Below are 16933 nucleotides of genomic sequence, written 5' to 3'. Positions count from 1 at the left end.
CCAGTTGGAAAGCGTCCGTTTAAAGACAGGACGACCTAGACGATTAGGGTCGAAGGACAGAAAGAGCTGAGGAGACGAGCGATGGACCCTGGTACGGTCAAGGTAGTATGCAAGGGCACGCTTACAATCCAGCGTATGCAATGCCTGTTCCCCAGGGTGAGAATGGGGCTTAGGGAAAAAGACAGGCAACACAATAGACTGGTTGAGATGGAAGTCCGAGACCACCTTGGGAAGGAACTTAGGATGGATGCGCAGAACCACTTTGTCATGGTGAAAAACCGTGAAAGGCGGGTCGGCAACCAGTGCATGCAGCTCACTAAACCTCCTGGCAGAGGTGATGGCAATGAGGAAAAGCACCTTCCAGGTAAGGAATTTGAGCGAATTTGAGGCAAGAGGCTCAAAAGGAGGTTTCATGAGGGCGGATAAAACCACATTCAGGTCCCAGACGACTGGAGGAGGCTTCAGAGGTGGTTTGACATTGAAGAGGCCTCTCATGAACCGGGAAACCAGGGGATGAGCCGTGAGAGGTTTTCCGAGGATAGGCTCATGGAACGCTGTGATGGCACTTAGGTGGACTCTGATTGAGGTAGACTTGAGGCCAGCGTCGGACAGAGAGAGCAGATAGTCCAGTACAGATTCCACCGCTAAAGAGGTGGGATCGTGGTGATGGAGTAAACACCAAGAGGAGAACCGGGTCCACTTCTGATGGTAACATTGGAGGGTGGCCGGCCTCCTGGAGGCATTCAAAATATGACGGACAGGCTGAGACAGAGAATCCGAGGAGGTCAGCCCGAGAGAAACCAAGCTGTCAGGTGGAGCGAGGACAGATTGGGATGCAGTAGAGACTGATGTTGCTGTGTAAGTAGAGTAGGAAACACCGGTAGAGGAATGGGCTCCTTGGAGCATAACTGGAGCAGGAGGGAGAACCAGTGTTGGCGAGGCCACCGAGGAGCAATGAGAATCATGGTGGCTCTGTCCCTGCAGAGTTTGAATAACGTCCGTAACATCAGAGGCAGTGGAGGAAAGGCATAGAGGAACCGATCCGTCCAGTCGAGCAGGAATGCATCCGGGGCCAGACGATGAGGAGAGAAGAGTCTGGAACAGAACTGGGGCAGCTGATGGTTGTGAGGAGCTGCAAAGAGGTCCACCTGAGGAGTGCCCCAGCGAGCAAAGATGGAGAGGAGTGTGGGAGGATCCAGAGTCCACTCGTGAGGTTGAAGGATGCAGCTGAGATTGTCGGCCAGGGAGTTCTGTTCGCCCTGGATATAGACCGTCTTGAGGAAGAGACTGTGGGCCGTGGCCCAGGTCCAAATGCGGATGGCCTCCTGACAGAGGAGGGGAGATCAGGTGCCGCCTTGCTTGTTTATGTAATACATGGCGACTTGGTTGTCTGTGCACAGGAGAAGAACCTGAGGGTAGAGAAGGTGCTGGAAGGCCTTGAGGGCATAGAACATGGCCCTGAGTTCCAGGAAATTGATGTGATGTTGACGCTCCTGAGGGGTCCAGAGTCCTTGGGTACGAAGATCTCCCAGGTGAGCTCCCCATGCATAGGGGGAGGCATCTGTGGTTATGATCATGGAGTGATGGGGTAGATGAAAAAGTAGACCCCTGGAAAGATTTGAGGAGTTCAACCACCAGTGAAGAGATTGCTGAAGAGACGATGTCACAGAGATGGGATGAGAGAGAGGATCCGTGGTATGCGACCATTGGTTGGCTAGGTGTCCTGAGGTGGAGGTGGAGTCGTGCCAGAGGAAGCACATGGACCGTCGAGGCCATGTGGCCCAGGAGGACCATCATTTGCCAAGCTGGAATAGAGCGACGAAGGAGCACCTGACGGCAGAGGTGGAGCAGGGTCCGTTGGCGGTCGGAGGGGAGAAACGCCCTCATCAGAGTGGTGTCGAGAACGGCTCCAATGAACTGAAGTCGCTGTGTGGGAAGCAGATGCGACTTGGGGTAGTGGATCTCGAACCCCAGGAGATGGAGGAAGGAGATGGTGTGCTGAGTGGCTTGTAGCACAAGTGGAGACGTAGTTGCTTTCACCAGCCAATCGTCCAAGTAGGGGAACACCTGGAGGTTGTGAGACCTGAGGAAGGCCGCCACCACAATAAGGCACTTGGTGAACACCCGGGGTGATGATGCGAGGCCAAAGGGTAGCACTTTGTACTGATAGTGATGGTGCTGTACCTGAAATCGGAGATAGCGACGTGAAGTCAGATTGATTGGAATGTGAGTGTAGGTCTCTTTGAGGTCTAGGGAACATAGCCAGTCGTGTTGAGAGAGAAGAGGGTAAAGCGTGGCAAGGGAGAGCATTCTGAATTTTTCCTTGACCAGACACTTGTTGAGGTCCCGGAGATCGAGGATGGGACGGAGGTCTCCTGTCTTCTTGGGAACTAGGAAGTAGCGGGAGTAGAATCCCTGACCCCTTTGGTCTGAAGGTACCTCTTCGATGGCATTGAGAAGAAGGAGGGAGTGGACCTCCTTCAGGAGGAGGTGGGATTGGGAGGAGTGGGAAGCAGACTCTATGGCAGGATTGTCTGGTGGAAGAGTCTGGAAGTTGAGAGAGTAGCCGTGGCGAATGATGTTGAGGACCCACTGGTCTGATGTGATGACCTCCCAACGGCTGAGGAAGATTTGAAGGCGTCCTCCGATAGGTTGTGGAAGAGGTAACGATGGTGGGAGACTGGCTATGCCCTGGAGAAAAAAGTCAAAAGGGTTGAGACGGTTTTGACGGAGGGAGAGGCTTGGCAGGTTGGTGAGACTGGGAGCGAGCCTGAGTGTGATGCTGTTGACGAGGTCGGCGAGGCTGTTGTTGTGGCGGGTTGAGAGGTCTGGCCGAGAACCTGCGCTGGTAGGAAGACTGCTGTCTGTAGGGGCGAGCAGGCGGAGTCTTCTTTTTAGGTTTCATCAGAGTATCCCACCTGGTCTCGTGTGCTGAGAGTTTCTGGGTTGTTGAGTCCAGGGACTCCCCGAAGAGTTCGTCACCAAGACAAGGTGCGTTAGCCAGGCGGTCTTGGTGGTTAATGTCGAGGTCAGAGACTCTCAGCCAGGCCAAACGTCGCATGGCAACAGCCATGGCAGATGCTCGAGAGGTCAGCTCAAATGAGTCATAAATGGAGCCTACCATGAACTTCCTGAGTTGAAGTAGGCTCGAAATCTGCTGTTGAAAGAGGGGAGCCTTACGTTCAGGAAGGTATTTTTGTAAGGAGGAGAGTTGTTGCACCAAATGCTTCATGTAGAAGGAGAAGTGGAAGGTGTAATTATTTGCTCTGTTGGCCAACATTGCATTTTGGAAAAGGCGCTTGCCAAATTTATCCATAGTTTTTCCCTCTCTGCCAGGAGGGGTGGAGGCATAGACACTGGAACCCTGAGTTTTCTTCAAGGTGGACTCCACCAGGAGAGATTCATGGGGCAATTGAGGCTTGTCAAATCCTGGGATTGGAATGACCCGGTACAAGCTATTCAGTTTGCGAGGGGCCCCGGGGACAGTGAGGAGAGTCTCCCAGTTTTTATAAAAAGTTTCCCGTAGGATGTCGTGGACGGGTAACTTAAGAAATTACTTGGGAGGTTGCTCAAAGTCTAGGGCATCGAGAAAAGCCTGAGACTTTTTAGAGTCGGACTCTAAGGGGATGGAAAGAGCTGCTGACATCTCCCTAAGGAATTTGGAGAAAGAGGACTGTTCCGGTTTTGAAGCGGTGTCAGCCATCGAGGGTTCTTCGTCGGTCGACGAAGCGTCCTCCTCGGTACCGTGCGGGGATTCTTCCCATAAGCCCGGGTCCCTGATGTCGGGATGTGCACGTCGGGACATCGGTGTGGAAGGCTCGGTATGGCGGGTCTTTGAGAGAGACGGTACCGGGAGAGGAAGACCGGCGCCGTTCCTGGTACCGGGAAGGGTCGGCATCAGCACAGGTCTGCACTATAGGTTGGGAAAGATGTGGTTCAGCCAAGAGCACTGGCATGGAAGTATTAATCGGTACCGAAGGGGTCGACACCGATGGGACAGTGCGAGGCTCGGACCGGTCCTGTACCGGAAGGTGCGGGGCCAGCAACGCCGGCAACAGTTGTTGTAGTTGTTGCTGGAGCTGCTCCTGTAATTGGGTTTGGAGTATGGCCACGATGCGGTCGTCCAGGGGAGGCACCGGTACCGCTTTTTTCTTTTTCGGTACCATAGGTGCCGCTCTACGCGATGAGGAGGCCGATGACGAGGCACTCACCGATATCGGAGCGGAGCGTTTGCGGGGTCGGTGCGGTGCCGGAAGGGTCGGCGTCGCGACCGTGGCAGGAGGGCGTTCCAGGGAAGTGGATGGCTTCTTAGACGGCTTACTTGGGGCCAGCGACCCCGAAGAAGGATCCGGTGGTGTCGACGTAGTCGGTGCCGACTTTTGAGGTGCCGTCGACGTCGCGATAGGTTCCATGGCAGATCCGGTACCGAACAGAATATTTTGCTGGATCTGCCTATTTTTTTAATGTGCACTTTTTAAGCGTAGCACAGCGGGTGCAGGTGTCAGCCCAATGCTCTGGACCCAAGCACTGCAGGCACCAATTGTGCGGGTCGGTGAGAGAGATCGGGCGTGCACACCGCTGGCACTTCTTAAAGCCCGGTTGAGGGGGCATAAAGGGAAACACGGCCTCCGCAAAATCGAATCCGGAGGCCTGTATGGTGGCAACAGGCCCCGCCGGGGCCGGCCAGAAAAATAAAGAAAACTCGACGAGTTTTTTTTTTTTAAAGTAAAAATAAGGAATCAGAAAAAGAAAAGAGAAGAAACTGAAAAAATTTACGCGAGCAGGAAGGTAGAAACTCGTTTTTCAACGGCTGTTGAAAACACATGCGTCTTCTTCGCTCCGCGGAAACGAAGAAACTGGGGACCAAGCTCTCCTCCGTCGGGCAGGAAGGCACTCGCGCATGCGCGGTGCGGCCAACTAGAACTTTCTAGTTAAAAGTGTCCGTACCGGGGCTCCGTCGGTGACGTAACCCATGCGTTAAGAATATGCTGCCTGCTTGTCCTGGGTTAATACCAGGTGTCAGTCCCTTTCCATATCTGGCTAGTAAAGCCACTGGAAAGCTGCCCATTTCAAAAAGCAGCAAAAGGCTCAGCAGATTTCTGCCATATTCTGGCTTCCATTTATTAAACATCCTTTGTTCTCCAAGAAAGAAGACTTACGGCCCCCTTTTATCAAGCTAGAGGTTTTAAGCGCGGGCCGGCGCAGTAAATGCTCCAACACTCATAAAATTCCTATGAGCGTCGGAGCATTTACCTTGCCGGCTCGCACTAAAAACTTCTAGCGCAGCTTGAAAAAAGGGAGGTTAGTCATAATGGACCATTTCAATAGTGCTCTCTCAGGATTTCCGCAGCGGCCATTGTGCCACAGCGAGACCCAGAAACCTGCAACAAGCACAATGGCGGCTGTGGAAACCCTATAACCCAGCTTTATGGGGAGAACTCACCAGAGACTTAAACTCACCAGGGATTTTCCATTCTAATGGGGGAGGGGGGGGAGAGACCAACTGATTTTCCCACCAAAATTCAAATTTGGGACCAACTGACTTTTCCACCAAAATTCAAATTGGTGACCAACGGACTGCCCTGTTCCCAATCAGGACAGTGGATCCACTAGTTACAGAGACAAACTGCAGACCTCAAGGCATACCCTGAAGAAAAAATGGTGGCTGAAACATCGGTTTCTACCTGACAAGATGCAGAGAGACCTGGAAACCTGCAACAAGCACAAAGGCAGCTGCAAAAACACTGAAGGAACTATTTCATAGTGTTAATACTGTAGTATGTGTATGTCTGCATATAATCTACATCTTTCTATTGGTACACAGTCAATAGCGCGCAGGACAAATATGTCCCAACAATTCCACTACGTCAAATGCGTGTACCAACAAGTGGGGTTTCGGGGCGCAATTGTAAGTGTAGTGGGGGGGGGAGTTTAGGGGCAATTTTCAACGTTGGCATCCCCTTGAATGAGAGTGGGATTGCAGTGTGGGGGGTTTTCCCCCCACATTCCCCCACACCCCCTCTCAGAGCGGAAGAGTGGAAACAGGAAGGCTTCGGGAGGAGAGAGGGAGTTTTAAGTGTAGTGGGGGATTCCCCCCACACACACCCTCAACAGAAGCGTATTTTGGGGGTTCCCTCCCAAACCCCCCTCAGAGCACTAACGGGAAGCCATAGGGGGTGGCGTGCTTTTGTCCCGCATGGACATGTCAGGGTGGAATTGTCAGCGCGCCAATGTCCTGCGCACATTTGACGGGTCACCCTTTCTATTGCATCATTTTATGAAGCTTCAGCCAAACATCAGTCTACAGTTCAGAAGACAGAGAGTCTGTCCTATCCCTACACAGTCTTTGTGTATTCTAGTGTAACTTTGTTGTTATCATCTATACATGTGTGCAAGAAGATACTATAAGTCATCCACCAGCAGTAGTGTACCAAAGGAGGTCTGCCCCAGGTGAAGGATGCTTGTGCTGAAGCAGTCACAGGTCTGTGGTCCGCTGGCCTCTGACCCCTCTAACATCAACTTCCTGTTATAGGGCAGGGGACCGGCAGAGTTGACAGCTTTGTGCAGGGGGTAGGGGGTGCTCTGGCCAAAGAAGGGGGTGCTCCACCCCGGATTCCCGACCAGCTAGGTACACCAGTGCCTACCAGAGCCACCAATGCTTCCCTAAGGTTTATTTTAATATAAAGACTAACATCATGGCTAGGGATGCCAACTAATCCAAGTCACCACAACAAGCTTGATTCTGTATTTGAATTTTAAAAAAGCTTGGAACAAGTACATTGGATCTCTAAGGGAGCGGAAAGGATAGTAGATGACATGGGTAGGCAGATTAGATAGGCCATAAGGTCTTCATCTGCCTTCATCTTTTTATGTTTCAGTCTTGGTATGACCCCACTGAGGTCATGATGACATAGTAGTTGCCCTAAGAAAACCAGGACTAATCCGGTGCATAAAAAAGGGCACATTCAAGACCAAATCAGTCGGTAACTAATCACAGGAAAGATATTTTAGGACTCATTTGGTACCTTCTTAAAGATGAACATACAGACTGTGGCATTGAAGTCCATGCCCAGGTACTCACGTATGATCCCCTCTGTGCCATCCACATGATTTGGGACATAGAATGCAGAAAGGTCACTTTGAAGGATTTCATCTGATGTTGCTCTTGCCAGAGTGGCAGCCAGAAAGAAAGGACAATTACTGCAAGAAAGAATGAAAAACAAAATCCACATTGCTTGGAAGATCTAATGAGAGAAATATTCAGTCCTATTAGCCCAGTCCCACTATCTGGAACCACACAGGCAATTTAACCAGGCAGGAACTTCTTCTCATGTCCAATTAAATTGCTTTGAATATTGACCATGTTTTCCCCCTATATGATGGGGAATTTTGGCCTGCCCAAGCCATGCCCTCTTGCGATCTCTGCATCGTGAATCACTATCTGCCTATTTTACAAAGCCGCGCTAGTGGCTGCTCTGTGCTAACGGCTCCGAAGCCCATAGAGAATTAAAGGGCTTCGGGGGCTGTTTCCATGCGGCTTTGCAAAAGAGGCCGTATGTGTAAATAGCAGCTTTCTAGGTTGCATGTGATTTACAGGTAGAAATGTCACAATACTGCCTTCCTGTATTACACTCGTTGTTGTTTTTTATTGATCATAGGGAGCTCAAGATAATGTGTATGTAATTTGTAAACACATAAATCAAATAAAATAAGAAAATTCCAGTTTAAATATGCTCTGGTGGCACTTGCTCGATGCCTTAACCCCTGGTGAGCACTTAACTTCAAACAATTATAGCTGAAAAGGGGAAACGCTTCAGATGGTGCAAATTGTTTGAAGTTAAGTGCTCACCAGGGGTTAAGGCATCGAGCAAGTGCCACCAGTTCATATTTAAACTGGAATTTTCTTATTTTATTTGATTTATGTGGATATTTTTTCCAGTTCCTCCATTTTTTTGTTATTTTGTTCTACAAAGTGTAATTTGTAAACCGCATAACCAATATGCGGTATACAAATTTTAAAATAAATAAATAAACGCTATTTGTAAAGGCCTAACTGGCTTTAAGTTAGGTGCCTAAAGTTAATTTAGGTGTCCAGTAGAGTAGTAAGGAGGGAGGTGGGGGTGGTACGCCCCAGGCACCATCTTGGTGGGGGCGCCGGCATCCATCCTTTTCTTCACTCCCCGCTACTTCCCGACACCCCCCCCCCCCCGCCACACACATGCACCCCTTCCCTCATACTTCTTTTCATTTTCACGGCGCGAGCAGTATCACCAATTTGCTGCCCGTGCCAGTGTGGGCTCTCTCTGATGGGTCCCGGAAGTGACATCAGAGGGAGAGCCGACATGACGCATGCAGCAAGTTTGCGACGATGCTCATGCTGGGAAAATTAAAGAGGCAAGGGGGGAAGGGAAGGAAATGCCCACGGCAGAGGGTGCAGGAAAGAGCAGGGGGTGAAGAAGAGGGTGGGTGAGGAGAACTACCATTCTGGGCACCACTCACTCTCACTACACCACTGTAGGTAGCCACATGGAGCCTCCCAGTGATCTTTCTATATCAGCCTATCAGTGTAAAAGTCCTAGATGACCAACAACTCAATTTCAGACAACAAATATCTATTATAGTACATTACTGTTTCTAAAAACTTATAAATTTTATACTCATCAAGACCTCCGCATCTAAATCCATTCCCTCACCTTAATTCAACTTGACTACTGTCATTCTTTGCTACATATGTCAAACATTTAACGATTACAAATAGTATAGAATATGGTTAAAACTAGTTACCAATTCACATAAATTTGATTACATCTCGTCTTTACTATGACAAGAACCAGTCAATCACAGAATAACTTTCAAAATCCTGATGTTAGAGCAAAAGGTTCACTATTCAGGATTACCAATTTATTTATCTCAACTATTGGTTCCCTATGCTCCTAAGAGAACACGAAGACCCTCACGATTTTGTATTATTTGTCTTCACATAATTGGAACATAAATTACAGAATTACAGGCAGTGGCCTAGTAAGGGGGGTGGACCGCCCAGGACACCGTCTTGGTGGGGGCACCAACGCCCCCTCTCTGCCTCTACTCCTTCCCTGCTGCTCCCCCACCTTGTGTGCCTTCTCTTCCCTACCATACCTCTAACTCTTTGCCTGCGCAAGCACAGTCTTCAACATTCTGCTCACGCCGGCCTTGGCTCTCCCTCTGAAGACACTTCCTGGTCACAGAATTGGACCATAAGGTTATTTCCATGTCACTTTCTGTTATGTTCCCATTTGGGAATGTTGGCACCCCAGAGGACAAATTTTTTTTTAGATTTTTTATTTTTTCACAAACAACTAATCAAAATAAGGCAAAACAACAAATACTTAACAAATATTGTTAGGTCTGACAAATAAAATGCTTACCAAATAATGATAAAACATGGCAAAAACATAAGTCAAGACAAATATGCAAATAGCGAAGCTAGGCAATGAATCACATATTATGACATTCTGGGAAATGTTCCATGGAGCTGCTTCTGACACATTTGACGCCATTTTCTTGTATTCTTTTGGCACTGAACACAATGTCCTTGTGTTGTTTGTGAGAGGAAATGACCACCAAGGGATTGCCCAACATCTTGGCTGACTGTGGCCAACCCTTCTCATTCATTGTGTATCAAGTCTCACTTTCATTGCAACAGTAGCTATTTCACACCTGAAACCATTGCTTCTTTTTGCCCAACAGAATGGCAAAGCAATCGCCAGACAGCAACAACCACCATGTTGAGACCATTATTGAACGAGTTCCACCACCATTTGAATGTATATTTGGAGGGTAGGAGCCAAAAGCCAATCTAAGACATTGATTCCACCCATATTTTCATAGTAAAATCCAATCATTTTTGGCTGTTCGACTGTTATCTTCTGCTTTTCCTGGCTACTGTAATGCTTGATACCAATGTACACAGGTAACATTTCCATCTGATGCATAATTAAAGTCATCCTTGCTTTGATTTACCAGCTGTTTGAATGGAACATGTGGGCACTTTCCTGTATATGTTCACACACTGTGCCAATAGCCTTCATTTCATTTCTTCTTAATTCCAGGAAAAAAAATTCATAGGATGAGAAGTAGTTGTCAAAATACAAGCTATGCTGTTTGGGGTTTTCAAGGACTGCAGCCAGTTCAGTCACAATATGAGTGCCAAGGGGCATCATTTCTTTGGAACATGATGGGTCAGTTTTTTTGCACCAGTGTATATCTCGATGGCAAATCCAAAGAATCTGTAGAAAGTTCTAGAATGTTCTATGATAACCTTGAATCCAAAGATAAATGTAAGGATTGTATGAAAGGCGGAAGAACATTCTAGAACATTGGAGAAAATTCTGTACAGCTATGTTTTGTGAAACACTCTGTGTACACCAGTCTCTTTTGGACTTTTCCACTCCTTCGCATCTGAGTGTTGTGTTTGTGGATTTGACCCTCCTGTGTTACCCTATCCAGCTATGTCATACAACATAATATACTTAAAAATCATGGTTTTGAGGGATGCTGTATTACATTATGCCATGTGTGGTTACAGTCAAAGCGGTTTACATATTTTAGACAGATACTTATTTTGTACCTGTGGCAATTAAGTGACTTGCCCAGAGTCACAAGGAGCTACAGTGGGAATTGAACTCACAACCTCAGGGTGCTAACGCAGCAGCTCTAACTACTAGGCCACTGCTCCACTCCAGGTAGACTGTATTGCAGTATTCCTATATTGCAAAGCAATAATGTAGTTGCATAATTGGCCTGACAGAGCTAAGATGATATTTGTTGCATTCCTGCTCAGAAACCGTACATTATTGTCCTCTGGGGAGCTAACATTCCCAAAGGTAACACTGACATAATCTGTATCATAACTTTTCACATACTGTACTGCATAAATATTGGCATACAATGTGTCAAAATAATTCGAAATTCCTCTTTGACAATTTTCTGTGAAAACTAGACCATACACTATAGCATGGATTTCATGATATACAAATTGGTGAAACTGGTAAATTTATAGCCTTTTTTTATTTTTTTTTTTAATTTTGAGCTTATGTGCCACAGATTGTAGGCAGTTACATGAGTTCCAATTTATTTTAAAACAAAGAACAATTTTTACTTGATAAGAGGAAAATATTTTGCTCTTATTAGTTCAGTAGATGTTTTATGAGAGTGCATCAAATTTTTGTTCCCTATTGGGAACATTGGACTCTAATTACCCCCCCTTTAATAAGGCCACTTTAGGCTTTTTTTATCGGCACAGTGATATTATCTCTGATACTCACAGGAATTCTACGCACGTCGGAGCTAATACCACTGTGGTTGGCACTATAAAAGCCTAACGCAGCTTCATAATAGGGGAGGGGTGTGTGTGTAAAATGAGGTCTAAAAATGATCTTATTCCAAGATGCCTTTACAGATAATGATTCCTTTTTCCCAGTTGTGGCTCCTCCAGGAGGACTTATTTGCTGGAATAAGTTTATAGCAGGGTCTCAAAGTCCCTCCTTGAGGGCCTCAATCCAGTCGGGTTTACAGGATTTACCCAATGAATATGCATGAGATCTATTTGCATGCACTGCTTTCATTGTATGCTAATAGATCTCATGCATATTCATTGGGGAAATCCTGAAAACCCGACTGGATTGCGGCCCTCAAGGAGGGACTTTGAGATCCCTGGTTTATAGTGTATATGAAGAATGGTGTATAGCATGAGTGTCAAATAGAGAATGACACGGTGAAAAAATTTGTCACCGTTCCCGTCCCCGCGGATAACCGCGGGAAATAATCCCATGTCATTTTCTAGTGTCTATTTCAACCTCAGTCCTTCTATACCAACATTCTTCAAAGCAAAGCTTGTGGGGCAGTGGTTGTGGTCGTCCCTATAGTTTCAATTACGGTATCCTTTACTGCTCCTGTGTTATCACCCTTGTTTGCTGTGTGGTCGTCCCCTCCTGTGTCTGAGTTGTCCCTTCCTGCTTTTTCTCCCTTATTGGCTGTGAGGTCGTCTTCTCTTGTGTAGGAGTAGTAGTCCTTGGCTTCTTCGTCGGGGCATCCTGCTATCCGTGCCATCGACCGGTGGTCGACTATCGGCTTTCCCCTATCTTTCAGTTTAAAGCCTTCTCGATTGCCTTCTTCATGTTGCCTGCCAAAACTCTTGCTCCTTCCTTGTTGAGGTGTAGTCCGTCCCTTCTGTAGTACTTGCTTTTTCCCCAGAACGCCGTCCAGTTGCGCACGAAGTCGAAGCTTTCTTCTTCGCACCATCGTCTCATCCAGGCGTTGATTACTTGCAATTCCCCTTGTCTCTTTCCATCCGCTCTTGGTACTGGGAGGATCTCAGAGAAGGCCAGTGATGAGTTTTGTCACCTTGTCATTCTCTAGTGTCAAAGTCCCTCCTCGAGGGCCGCAATCCAGTCGGTTTTTCAGGATTTCCCCAACGAATATGCATGAGATCTATTTGCATGCACTGCTTTCATTGTATGCTAATAGCTCTCATGCATATTTATTGGGGAAATCCTGAAAACCTGACTGGATTGCAGCCCTCGAGGAGGGACTTTGACACACCTGGTGTATAGTGTATATACTATATACAGTATACGTAACACACTTTTTCTTCTCTCTTCTCTTAACTCCTTTTCTTTCCAACTATTTGATATTATACTTTTTGATCTATTTTGATGTTCCTACTACTTGATATTGTATATTTAAATTTTATTTGATTTTATAATTTTAATGTTAGAAACTGCCTTAGACAGTCTTCTGATGCTTGGTGTACCAAATTTTTAATCAACTTGAAGCTTGGTAAGTTCCATTTAATTCCCCCTACAGTTATGGCGATGACCAAACAGACATGCTGCTGATAGGATGAATTAACTTTCTACTAAAGTCCATCCGAGGCATAGTAGCAAACTGGTAACCTTTATGGGCAAAGAAGATGCCCCCTTTTAAGTCCTAAACAGGAACCCTGATTGTGGTCAGTTGCTTGATATTTGTACATCATCTTAGAGCCCCTTTTACAAAGGTGTGCTAGCGGTTTTAGCATGCGCTAAAATATCGCGCGTGCTAGCCGCTACCGCCTCCTTGTAAACAGGCGGTAATTTTTCTCCTAGCACGTGCTAATCTTGTGCGTGCGCTAAAAACGCTAGCGCACCTTAGTAAAAGGAGCCCTTACAGTGTTAAGATTTTATTGGGTGTTTCAAGACAATATCAGAAACTGTATGTTAACAGGCTCATTATTGTAGCCCAGTGATTTCTGTAAGCTGCTGCATTAAATTCTCAATGGGTTGCTTGGGAGTGGTGGTTAACAGGCATATTTTGCAGTGATTTATAAATGAATTAAAAAAATTCATTTGATAAGTGCGCCACAGGGGGGTGTAATGGAAGTACTTTACATGCCAGGGTAGTTCCTGACAGTATGCAGTAAAAGCCCAGAACTTCACTCCTTCCCTCCCCCCTTTCATACACATGTACTGTGACCTTGAAATGAAATCAAGTCAAATCTCTGACCCTGAAAATAATTAAGATTACCATGCTCATAGATATATGACCTTGCATGTTACAGTGCTTCTGCTTCAGAATAAGAGGCAGATTTAGGGGTGGCTTTCTTCCAGAATCGTGATTATTTTTGCTGAATAATTTGGTTTATTCCAAGAGAGCACCAAGTGACTATCATTGGCATATGTTCAGATGACAGAAGTCATTCCCATGCAGCATAAAGATTTTTCAAATAAACAGTGTAAAGGCTGTGATTTGGTTCTTTTGACAGTGCAGTCTGTATATGTTAAAGGAATGACTTCTCCAGTTATTTTACAGCCAAGCCAGAGCCATTCCAATACTGTGACATCAAAAAAGAGCCATTTCCAGAATCAGAGCCCAAGTATTCTGCCCACGCAGTCACCGGCACCTCAGCAATATGTATGCTAATGAGGTGCACACGACATTAGGACATTAACGGGTTTAATACGGAAATTTCCCCTGCACAAAAGCACAACACAAATCTCATTTAGTCTGTACAGTGAATGCCACTCTGGGGAGTACAGGATGCTGAGCAGTGCTGCACACACAGACTCAAGGATTCGCCTCAATCACACTGCAGACCAGGTGGAATTTGAGGGTTGGGGGTTAGGGTTTTTTTGTTGTTTTTTTTTAACTAAAAGCTAATCTGTCATTATTTTTCCTCTCCATTATGCATATGCTCCTGAGAAATGCACATTTGGTACTATACGCAGTTCAGAAAATACTGCAGGTTGCTGACGTGGTGTGAGAAATGGTTCCACTCTAGGAATACGTACGCAATTACATCAGTAAAACCAGTGGGTAGATTTTCTTGATCAGAATCCTTAAGGTTTCCAGGCAGGGCTGGATAAGTACATTTGCTAAACTAGAAGACATACGTTGGGCCGAATTACAGCCTGTTTCTCCACGGCTGTCTTCCATGTCCTGCAGTGTATAATTACTTTAATTAAGGGCCTTAATTTCACCTCTATATAGAAAGCAAATATCTATATGTAAACAATAATGCAAAGCTTTTTTTTTTTTTTTTGCTGTACTAACCATATATTTCTTTAGGTTTCAGGTGTTAGCATGTGTTTAGGTCAAAAGCTAGCCTAATAGTCAGAGCAGCGGGCTGAGAACCAGAAAAGCCCAGTTCAAATTTCACAACAGCTTTTTGTAACCTTGGGCAAGTCACTTAAGTTTATACCTGAGGCAGTGGATGGTTAAGATTATAAGCCTCTGGAGATAGGAAAATACCCAGTGTACTGAATGTAACTCACCTTGAACAAAACATCAACAGTATTAGCTGTCATCCTCAACTTTCATTTAGAGACCAGATTGATTCATTGGTCAAAAATTTTTTCTTCAAACTTAGACAATTAAGGGAAATAAGGTCAGTCCTGAGTTAAACCAACTTCAGAATAATAGGTCTTGCTCCCATATCTGGATTAATGTAATTCTCTATAGGGTAACATCCTAGTGAAAGAATTTATGAGATTACAACTGCTCCAGAACACAGCAGCTAGGCTAATCTTTCACTTGAGTCGGTTCGAGAGGGCCAGCCCACTTCTGGCAGAACTACACTGGTTGCCAATAAGAAGTAGAATGCAGTTTAAGATTTATTTATTTAAACATTTATATTCCACTTTAAACCAAAGCGGCTCACAATTAACATTCACAACTTTAAGCACATACAAGTTTTTAAAATCCACCTATGTTGAAAGTCCCAAAAAGGTGCCTTTTAAAGCCTTTTTTTTAAAATAAAAGGTGACCCAGATATCTATGTGCTTTTACAAAATAGATACCCAGAAACAGCCCCGATAGGACACAAATTCTCCATAATGCTCATCACTTTGACTATGTCACACCAATGCTCCGTTTTGAACACCAAGGATGGCCCATCCGCAATAACCATTATCTCTTCCTCTCTCTAAGAGATCCCATGTGCCTATCCCAGGCTTTCTTGAATTCAGACACAGTCCTGTCTCCACCACCTCCTCCGGGAGACCGTTCCACGCATCTACCATCCATTCTGTAAAATTAGGCGCCGTTTATAGAATCACACTAGCAGCACCTGTCTCGACTTAGGTGTTGGTAGGCATCAAAAACTTAGGCACCAGGGTTTTCTTGGCTTAAAATACCAGTGCCTATCTCATTCCACGCCCAAACTCTGATCCTAACCATGACTTCTTTCCAGGTAGGCACCTAGGTTTAGATGCTTATATCATCCCTACTGAGTTAGGTGCCAACCCAAAAATTCATTTTTAATTGGTTTCTAGATCGGCTAGGCGCACTGATCTAGGTGCCTAACCGTAGGTGTCTTTTATAGAATCAAGCCCCATATTGCCTACTTCAGCATACGTTAAATTTAAGATTCTACTCCTAGTCTACAAGAGCAGACTTCTCTTAGCCCAGCAAATCACAATTTCCTCCATCTCTCTTCCTCTTCGGTCCTTCAACTCACAATTTCCAGAAAGAATGTACTTGTTACATTGAGCCTAAATTGTGGAACTCCCTGCTCCTCCCTTCAGGTCGAAAACCAACCTTTCATCCTCCTGCTTTATTTATATTCCACAATATCTCTAACATTGTAGTTGGATCACAGTACAACATGCTTATTTCAAGACAAAACCACCAACAATTCACACTACACTCAAAACTTTCCTGTTCACTGAAACCTTCGGCTCGTCCTCCATCTGATACCTTGTGCTTCTCCATTTCTCTTTTCCCTTTCCTATCCTATTCATGTGTAAATTTATTTTATGTTTAAATCATTTTTATTAAACAGAGACAACCATAATACAGACAAAAACGAAATAAAGATTTTACAATAGAAACTACTGTAAAATGGAGGACTGAACTCTTATATCCTGCACAGCAACTACCAGACACCATAATCCCCCCTTCCCTGTTCCCCCAAGTCACAATCCCCAAACTCCCCCTTCCCCCATCAAAAAAGAACCAAACAGAAACAAGGCACAGACTGAGGTCAAAAATCAGACAGGTAAGGCAGAATACAATTGAAGTCGATTCAATATACGGTTACGACTCTCAGGAGATAAAATGTTGAAATACGGAGTCCATGTGTTAACAAAATCTCTGCTCCGGCGTCGAGAAGAATACGCCAAGCGAGCTTCCCAGCCCATCAGCTCATGCAGCCTATTTCTCCAATACCAATAGGAGGGTGGTTCAGATTCAGAAGAAAACCAACAAGTTAAAATACATTTCTTCCCCAAAATGAAACATTTACAAAGAAACAGTTGCTCAGCAGAGGTGGCTACAGAGAGCAAGGAGAAGTAAGGAAATGTAAGCTTCTCAGAAGCCTTTGTAGGCATGTGGTAGTATATCGAAAGTGCAAAACCAAAACCAATATCCAAACAAACTGCAGCTCAAAGTCAGAAGACCAAAACAAAGGAAAAAC

At 45.6% G+C, this 16933-nt stretch overlaps 1 protein-coding gene across 1 annotated transcript in view; it reads right to left on the bottom strand.

Moving 5' to 3' along the window:
- The window catches only part of PPM1E (protein phosphatase, Mg2+/Mn2+ dependent 1E), a 267386-nt gene that overhangs the window by 47917 nt on the left and 202536 nt on the right, over positions 1 to 16933 (bottom strand). The window contains exon 2 of the mRNA XM_033922820.1: positions 7082 to 7200. Coding sequence (XP_033778711.1) covers positions 7082 to 7200 — 119 coding nt within the window. The remainder of the gene's footprint in view (positions 1 to 7081; positions 7201 to 16933) is intronic.

This window comes from Geotrypetes seraphini, chromosome 15 (assembly GCF_902459505.1).
Source record: "Geotrypetes seraphini chromosome 15, aGeoSer1.1, whole genome shotgun sequence".
NCBI classification, from domain to species: Eukaryota; Metazoa; Chordata; class Amphibia; order Gymnophiona; family Dermophiidae; genus Geotrypetes; species Geotrypetes seraphini.
Note: the sequence above shows the minus strand (reverse complement) of the source record. Positions and strands in the feature narration are given on the sequence as shown.